This window comes from Psammomys obesus, unplaced genomic scaffold (assembly GCF_907164565.1).
Source record: "Psammomys obesus unplaced genomic scaffold, mPsaObe1.curated_primary_1811, whole genome shotgun sequence".
NCBI lineage: Eukaryota > Metazoa > Chordata > Mammalia > Rodentia > Muridae > Psammomys > Psammomys obesus.
The window spans coordinates 2,098,149-2,107,321 of NW_026591643.1; the positions used below are offsets into that span (position 1 = coordinate 2,098,149).

Consider the following 9,173-nt stretch of genomic DNA (forward strand, 5'->3'; position numbering starts at 1 on the left):
TAGTAGTAGTAGTAGTAGTAGTAGTAGTAGTAGTAGTAGTAGTAGTAATAATAATAATAATAAATTTTCTTCAGTGAATATAATTTTATTACTTGAGAAAAAAAATCCCATATAAATCGACTTTCCCTTATCTAAAATGTTTGAGATCAGAAGGTTCAAGCTTCCTTAAATTGGGAATATTTGCATAGTAGCTTGAAGATATTATGAACAATTGGGTTTCTGAAACTGAAGTTTAAATTTTAGGTATCATCAGCATATAGATGATATTTAAAGCCATAATGCGGAGTTAAACCAGTGGAATAAACTGAAACAGAAACAATCATTCCTGAGTATTTTACTTTGCATTCAAGAGATTGAAGATTCTGCCCACTGTGTCTGATGCCTTGGGGTCAGTCTTCAGCACTGCATCATACACTGGACATTGACCTTTATAGGCTCACTATACAGAACTGTATTATAATGACATTTTATATTGTTGTTATGGGATCTAACTGTGAAGGTGCTAGGATTAGAGTTTAAGGTTGAGTACTTTCCAGGTCATCCTAGCTGCATGTGTCAAAAACAAACAACAAATAAAGAAAAAAAAAAACAAAAAAAAATGAGCAAACCAAAGAAACAAAAACAACTTTTTGGAAAGAAGCAAGGTGGATCTCTGAGGTCCAGGCAGTCAGGACTGTCCATTGAGACCCCATCTGAGAAAGAGGTTGAAAGAGAAAGAGCTGAGGCAGCGGGCATGTTGGAATAAATGATTATGCCACCATGCAACATGTCTGGTATAAAGGAGGTTTATTCATGGGGAGGGGAGGAAGGGAGAGATTAGAGCCTGAATGAGCCGTGAGGATGAAGAGAAAGACTGAGAAACATCAGAGATGGACAGAGACAGAGACTGAGAGCGATCAAGAGACAAAGAGCAAGAGAAACTGAGAGAAAGAGAGAGAGCTGGAGTGGTGGTGGGCCTTAAATCCTGAGCCCCTGGTACAGCTGATGATGGTGTCAGAATCCAAAAGGCCCCTCAGGGCAGGCCACTTGTGTTTGTGTGTGTGTGTGTGTGTGTGTGTGTGTGTGTGTGTATGTGTGTGTGTGTGTGTGTGTATAGTCAGTAATTAACTGAAAAACAATTTATGAAATAGAAAAAACTGAGTGCTAATAGTTCACAAATATGAAATACAAAGCATGTTATAAGGAGATCCATTGTGCCTAGGTTGCTAAATTAAGCAAAGAGCAATTTTGACTGCTGTATGTGTTAATACGGAGGCTGTTGATGGCCTTTGTGCAAATGGCTTCGGAGTGAGAGTAGATATAAAAGCTTTATCATAGTAGGTTTGTTAGTGAGGAAACACTAAGAAGACAACTTCTAGATAACAGTAAAGAAGACAAATGAAGTTGTGGTTTTAAAAGGGTAGTCTTCTGTTTTTTAAGGGATAAACATTTTGTGATTTGGAATGGGTAATATAGTAGACATGAATAATGACAAATTATCCCAGAGAGTAGGAGGAGAAACGTCTTTCAGGTAGACTTAAGATGAGCTTATAGAGAGGTTGAGGGGTTGCTCTTCTATAAAAGAGAAGGGGACACAGTCCATTTACCTCAGTGAAAAAGAAGACAGGCTTGGCCTGTTTTTTTGGCTGTGGGTCTCTGCATCAGTTTCCATCAGCTGCTGGATGAAACCTCTCAGAAGACTAGGCTCGTGTCTCAAACTGTCTTCCATGGAGGAAGATGTCTCCTGCAGTTAGATGTCATTAACGTCCATGTTGGCCTGAGGAACCTGGACATTTTATCTACTCTGAGGAAGACAGATGTGTTAGGACTAGGGAGGAATGGGAGTTCTATGCAAGAGTGGGAGGAAGAATAAAGGGAGCTGGAGGGGTCAAGGACACCACAAGAAGACCTAGAATCAGCCAACCTGGGCCCATGAGGGCTCACAGACACTGCACCACCAACCAAAGAGAATGCATGGGCTGAACCTAGACCCCCCCCCCCCGACATATGTAGCAAATGTGCAGTATGGTCAACATGTGGGTTCCCTAAAAATGGGAGTAGAGGCTGTAGGCTCTCTCTGTTGCCTGCTTTTGGATCCCTTTCCCTTAGCTGGGCTGCCTTGTCAGGCCCCAATGGGAGAGGATGTGCTCAGTCCGGCTGTGACTTGAGGTTCCAGGTGGATTGGTACCCCTGGGGCATCCCCTTCTCTGAGAAGAAAGAGGAAGAAATAGGATGATGAGGGTGTGAGGTTGGGACTGGGAGGAGAGGAGGGAAGGGATCAGGTTGTAAAGTGATTAAATAATAAAAATATTTTTCTTCCAAAAAAAAAAAAAGAAAGAAAGAAAAAGAAGACAGGCAATACAGATATGCAAACAAACAAGTGGGCCAGAAGGCTTGTGGTGGGAGAGAAATTCCCTTTTTTTGTTTTGTTTTGTTTGTTTTCTGAGACAGGGTTTCTCTGTGTGGCTCTGGCTGTCCTAGACTAGCTTTGTAGACCAGGTTGGCCTTGAACTCACAGAGATCCTCCTGTCTCTGCCCCCTGAGTGCTGGGATCACAGGTGTGTGCCACCACACCCAGCCAAACTAAAATTTTAATGTTGTCATTCACTGTACAAAAACAACAGAAATTGAAGCATCAATAGTAGCAGTGCATACTAAATATGAACATTAAAAGTGAAGGGAATTATCTTTACAAGTTAAGTGTAATAATACAGGAGTTAGGAGTATGAGAGCCAGGACAAAACATTCCATGGGGCTCCCTTTACTTTGGTGCCATACACATCTGCATAGCTTCTGCCGTCAATTAATCCAGTGCTTCCCTAGAGCTTGTAGATGATCATCCGTCAGACAAAACCAAAAGCAATCCATCTCTAATTGATTAAATTATCTTTCTATCAGTTTGACATACTAGGTTGTTGTAATAACTCAACTTGAAGTTTCCTGAGTTAAAGAATATTAAAGTCCTGCTTTCAAACTAGAAACTAGTGCAATGCATACTTAATAGTAGACAAAATGAACTGAGAAGCAGAACTAGCCTTCAGATCAAGGCTCAGCATCTTAATTTAAAAGTCTCTTATGCCACATTTTACAAATTAGTATTTAGTTATTAATTCAACATACATACAAGTGACTAAATAATTAAGAGTAAAATGATTAGCAAGCCAGAATTTCATTTAACAGTTATCAATCTTAGCTATGAATTTTCTCACTTTCTATTTAAAAGAAAGGTAACAGTGAATTAGATAAGAAAAAATACAAGTCTTTAAGAAAAAAGTATTGAAAGCTGGGCTCAGTAGCACACTTAGGAAGCAGAGCCAGGCAGATCTCTGTAAGTTTTAAGTCAGCCTCGTCTACAAAGTGAGTCCAGGACTACGCAGAGAAACCCTGTCTCAAAAAACAAACAAACAAAATTCAGTTTAAAGAGGTTCTGAGCTATTATATTTGTTTTCTAGTTTTGGTTTCACTTCTTCCAAGAGTCAGCTGGTTCTAAGAGTGGTGGTGTACACCTTTAATCCCAGCTCTCAGGGAGGCAGAGGCAGTCAGAGGCTGTGAGTCCAAGGCCAGCCTGGTCTATAAATCAAGTCCAGGATAGCCAAGGCCACACAAAGAAACCCCATCTCCAAACAAACAAACAAACAAAAAAAGAGTCAGCTGGTTAGGGCTATATAACATTGACTTTTAAATTTATTTGCTTGTTTGTGGCATTAGGAATTGAATCCAGTGTCCAGCATGTGCTAAGCAAGTACTCTGCTATTGAGTTACATTCTCCATCCCTCTTAGTTTAACATCTGAGTGGTGTAAACGATGGTCAAGCAGTTTATTTTAAGCAGTAAAAGTGGGCTGTGTGTAGAGCATCAGCTGACTTTGACCCAGCGCTGCTACAGAGGATGTGGTCTTAAAGCCCACTAGCACAACTGAGCGAGCATTAGCACTGACACATGAGAAGTGCTTGACAAGTGTTAGCTTTCTTTCTTGGGTTGCAGCCCCCAAAATTGATTTTTCCTATTGTTAGTTAGCAATCTTTCTGTTTCTATATTGGAAATTTAGTTCACAATAAAGCCTCAAAACAGCAACGTTAACTCAGCTTCCTGATTCTGACAAAAGCTCAACTAAAAAAAAATTTGTGTACATGGAAAATTCTGATTACATTCATATTGTTAGAGGCATCATGTTAAGAACTCTTGTTCTGGGGCCGGAGAAATGGCTCAGGGTTAAGAGTGTGTAATGAACTTGCAGAGGACCCAAGTGTGTTTCACAGCAGCTATGTCAGGTACCTCACAACCTCTGCTTCAGGGAATCTGACAGCCACCTTCTGCTGGGCAACACTGCACTGACATGCAGGACGCCCCCCCCCCCCCCCAATGTGCTCACACATGTAATTAAAGCTGAAGCAACAATAACAAAACAAATACAAGCCCTCCTGCTCTTAGCCCTGTAACTGAGCAGACTGAGGCAAGAAGAACACAAACTGGAAGCCAGCTGAGATATATTCTGTTGGCAAAAAAACCAAAACAACAACAGCAAAATAAACAATGGAAGAAACAATCCTCTTATTCTAATTTTGTTTTGGACTACAGCAAAGTTGATTAAGAACCCTATTAGGAACTTATTAAATATTACTCATATCCATCCTATTTCCAAAAAGAGTAGCAAATAGTTCATAAAAGGTAGTTATGAAAAGACAAAGTCAGTAAAAGGAAAAAGATAGAAAAAAAAGATGAAGTAAGAGAACAAGGAAATATATAGGAACATGGTAATATTTTCCAATTCACAATCCAGGTCAAATTCAAGGTATGGTAAATTTTGACCTAAATTTTTAAAACTCAGGTCTTCCCTGTTATTCTTCTCTATGCTGTGTTGCTTTATCTGCAAACATTTCTCTCTTAATTTTTGCTTCATTTTTTTTCAATATTCATATAACTGGTTTGCCCTCCTTTACTGTGTGTTAGTCTAAAGCATAATGTGATGTTGATATCTGCATATTACTTTTTAAGATTTATTTTATCTTTGAGTATGTGGGTGCTTGTACCATCATGTGGTTTAATGCACAGGGTAATTGATGTGTATTCAGAGTCCAGAAGAAAGCATAGGCTCTCCTGGAAGTAGACTTACAGTCACGAGTGCTGGGACTCAATCCCTGTCTCCTGAAATAGGCGCAAGGGCTCTCAACTGCCTAGCTGTCCCTCCAGCCCCTGCATCTAAGTTTTATGCCCCTGCTTGGAGTGTGAAACCTGGTTTAACTGTTTGCTCCTATATACCCTCCCAAACTTGCTTTTTTAAAATCATGTGATAAATTAGTGACATTTCCTGGTTTTCTTCGATTGTTTATTTCCTACTTTATCTTTAAATTATGTGCTTGAATGTTATGGTAGATTTTAATGCTAAATCAATATGTTTTAATATTCATAATATTATTTTTTATTATTCTAGGGAGGAAAATTATAATTAAAAGAAGATGTCTGTGTCATGAAAATGGAATTGTTGGTACTGTGGTGTTTATTATATGTATGTAGTACATATTTCATAGAAGCTGTTATTATTTTGAATAAATTTTTTATATTTTAATATTCTAAAGGAACCCTTCTAAAATATAATTATAGTTGTAGTGAAAATTAACTCAATTTATTGATTACTTCTGGTTAAAATTGCTGATTTCCTTATCTGTCTTTTACATAAAGATAGTAGCCAAAATACCTAAAGATACATTTAATATTTGAGTTTTGAATCATGCTACTGTTTTTCTGCTGTTTTCAGTATTTACTCGTAATCTTTCTTCTATGAATTTACAAATCATTCTGTGATAGATTCTTAAGACTTGTTGGGTGTTGGCTGTTTATCAGGAGCAACTGTAGATACTTTCTATTCTGAAACTCATTTAATCCTCAAAATAGCCCTATGAAGTAGGTGTGGGGTTATCTCGTTTTTAAATAGACTTCTTTAACATGGTAGAATTGTATGTTCTAAAGAAAGTTAATTAGTTATTGCAAGTTTAAGAAATAGTTTTGGGTTAGTGACTCAATTTATACATGGTTAGCACTAAGAGTTAGACACTGAAGCCTATAATATGTTACTAGTCGCCACGTAGGTGCTAGGAGTCAAACCCAGGTCCTCTGAAAGAGGATCAGTACTCTTCCCTCGAACCACCTCTCCAGCCCTACCATCCATGTGTAAGAAGTGTCATCTGAAGAAGGCTAATTGAGAACTTCTAGAACCAAAAAGTGTATTTGAAAGTTTCAGATGCCCAGTATGAGATTAACAGAAACACTGACAATAGGAAGTATTCAGTCTGTAAACAAGAAGGAAAAAAATGACAGGATAAATATGAAACAACGTTAAGTTCAGGAAAGCCTAAGTAGGACAAACACATAGACACACACACACATCTTAGTCATGTTGTAGTGAAATCCTGAAAACCAAAAATATAAAGAATATCTCAGAAGCGTATCTCAAGAGCCTCATGTAGGAAGACAGCAATCCAAAATAAAGCTGATTTCTGATTATTAATTATAAACAATTTGAGGGTTTATTATTTTTTTTGACAGTCTTATTATGTACCCCTGGCTGGCCTGGAACTTGCATGTAGACCAGGTTGGCCTCACACTCACAGAAGCTCGCCTGCCGCTGCCTCTGGAGTACTGGGATTAAAGGCATGTTCCACCATGCCCAGCAATTTGACATACTTTAAATATAAAAAAACAGTAATATGCTGCAAGTAAGTAAGATTTATGAAAAATATACATCAAGCAATAACATGAGAAATCTTCAGGGGTATATTAGTATCAGACAAAGTGGACATAAAAGAAAAGTGTTGTTACCAGGATCAAAGGATGCTTCCTAATGTAAGTGAAGATATACTGTTAAATGTATACACCTCAAACTAAAAATTATTAAAGAGAAAGAACGTTTATGCCTATAGTAGGAAAGTTTAACTTCTGCTTTTTAGTAATTGAAAGACTAAAAAGACCAAAATGTGAGTAAATATATAGCAGATTTGAACAGCAACTTGACTTAACACTTAAAAACACACTTACGCTCGCCGCGTCGCCGGTGCCTGCACCGCTTGCCTCGCCTCGTTTCTTCTCCCCCGGCGGAGGCCCGGGCAGCCCGCGCGAGCAGCGAGGACCATGTTCCGACGCAAGCTCACGGCCCTGGACTACCACAACCCCGCAGGCTTCAACTGCAAAGATGAAACAGAATTTAGAAACTTTATTGTTTGGCTTGAAGACCAGAAAATCAGACACTACAAGATTAAAGACAGAGGTAACTTGAGAAACATCCACAGCAGTGACTGGCCCAAGTTCTTGGAAAAGTACCTCAGAGATGTTAACTGTCCTTTCAAGATTCAGGATCGGCAAGAAGCAATTGATTGGCTTCTTGGTTTAGCTGTTAGGCTTGAATATGGAGATAACGCTGAAAAATACAAGGACTTAGTACCTGATAACAAGAAAAATACTGACAATGCAACTAAAAATGCAGAGCCATTGATCAACCTGGATGTAAATAATCCTGATTTTAAGGCTGGTGTCATGGCTCTGGCTAACCTCCTTCAGATTCAGCGTCATGATGACTACTTGGTAATGCTTAAGGCAATTCGTATATTGGTTCAGGAGCGTCTAACACAGGATGCAGTTGCTAAAGCAAATCAAACAAAAGAGCGCTTACCTGTTGCTTTAGACAAACATATTCTTGGCTTTGACACAGGAGATGCAGTTCTTAACGAAGCTGCTCAGATCCTACGGTTGCTGCACATAGAGGAGCTCAGAGAGCTACAGACGAAAATCAATGAAGCCATAGTAGCTGTTCAGGCAATTATTGCTGATCCAAAGACAGACCACAGACTGGGGAAAGTTGGAAGATGAGCACCTCTGGATGTCATATTCTCGCCTGCTCAGTGATGGGAACCGTGGCACCGGCATGTGTTTTGGAAATCAAATGTCACTTTCAAGGGAGGAATCCTAGGAGATAGACCATGTTCTAGAGATTTACCACCACTGCTTTTTTTTTTCTTTAATAAAGTTGGATGAAGTAAAAAAAAAAAAAAAAAAAAAAAAAACACACTTATTCAGCCTGACAGTGGTGGCAAATGCACTTGGGAGGCAGAGGCAGGTAGATCTCTGTAAATTCAAGGCCAGCCTGGTCTACAGAGGACAGTCAAGGCTACACAAAACCCTGTCTCTAAAAACCTGAAAGATAGATGGATGGATAGACAGACAGACAGACAGACAGATCTCAATAGCTGGAGAATGTATACGTAGGTACAGCAGGGAATTGTGAGAAACCGTATGTTGGGCTACAGTTAATAGAACCAAGAGTAGAGTCCTTGAATATATCAATTGGATAACGTGGACGAAGACTTACATACAAATTCCCAGAACTCAATTTAAGCTGGGCATGTAGCACTACTGTTATAATCTTAACACATCTTAGGTAGTTGACATAAATGAGAGAATTTCCAGAATTCCACAGGTCAGCCAGTCTGATACATGTAGCAAAATAAAAAGCAACCAAGACCCTGTCTCAAAACAAGATAGAAAAACTAACAGCCACACCCAAGATTGTCCTCAGATGTACACACATGCTGTGTCACATATGCTTACATATATATACATGCATATGTATATATATATATATATGTGTGTTTACATATATACGCACATGCTGTGTCACATGCGCCTGTGTTTACATGTATATACACACATGTACATACATATAAATGCTGTGTCACATATGCACCTGTGTTTACTTACATATATACATATGTGTGTGTGTGTGTGTGTTGTGTATACTCATACCACACATATGCATACACACACACACTGTCTTAGTTTGGGTTTTGTTGTGTGACTATGACATCATGACCATGGCAGCTCTTATGAAGGAAAACACTCAGTTGGGGCTGGCCTGCAGTTAAGAGGATTAGTCCATTATCAACATGTCAGGAAGCATGTCAACATGCAGGTAGACATGGTGTTGGAGAAGGAACTGAGAGCGCTACATCTAGATCAGCAGGCAGAAGACTTGAACTTCAAAGTCCACCCCTAGTGACACACTTCCTCTAAGAAGGCCACACCTACTCCAGCCACATCTCTGATAGTGCCCCTCCCTATGTGCTTATTGGGGCCAATTTTATTCAGATGATCACACATAATGGGTCATAGATGTGAATATAAATATTAAAACTAAAAAGCTAGAAG

General features: G+C 39.1%; 2 protein-coding genes across 4 annotated transcripts in view; both read left to right on the forward strand.

Moving 5' to 3' along the window:
• Ccdc18 (coiled-coil domain containing 18) overlaps nucleotides 1-5,578 on the forward strand; it is a 104,297-nt gene extending 98,719 nt beyond the window's left edge. For all 3 annotated transcript variants that reach the window (XM_055611553.1, XM_055611552.1, XM_055611551.1), the window contains one exon: nucleotides 5,410-5,578. In XM_055611553.1, the coding sequence (XP_055467528.1) occupies nucleotides 5,410-5,424 (15 nt within the window). In that variant the 3' untranslated portion in view covers nucleotides 5,425-5,578. The remainder of the gene's footprint in view (nucleotides 1-5,409) is intronic.
• Nucleotides 5,579-7,014: 1,436 nt separating this feature from the next.
• LOC129680171 (RNA transcription, translation and transport factor protein-like) lies at nucleotides 7,015-7,996 on the forward strand. Its single transcript, XM_055611754.1, has one exon. It carries the CDS (start codon nucleotides 7,104-7,106, stop codon nucleotides 7,836-7,838), a length of 735 nt encoding a protein of 244 aa, XP_055467729.1. The 5' UTR covers nucleotides 7,015-7,103; the 3' UTR covers nucleotides 7,839-7,996.
• The last annotated feature ends 1,177 nt before the right edge of the window (nucleotides 7,997-9,173 follow it).

Coding starts and splice junctions, on each gene's coding strand:
- LOC129680171 (XM_055611754.1), top strand. CDS start 7,104: ATGTTCCGACGCAAGCTCACGGCCCTGGACTACCACAACCCCGCAGGC.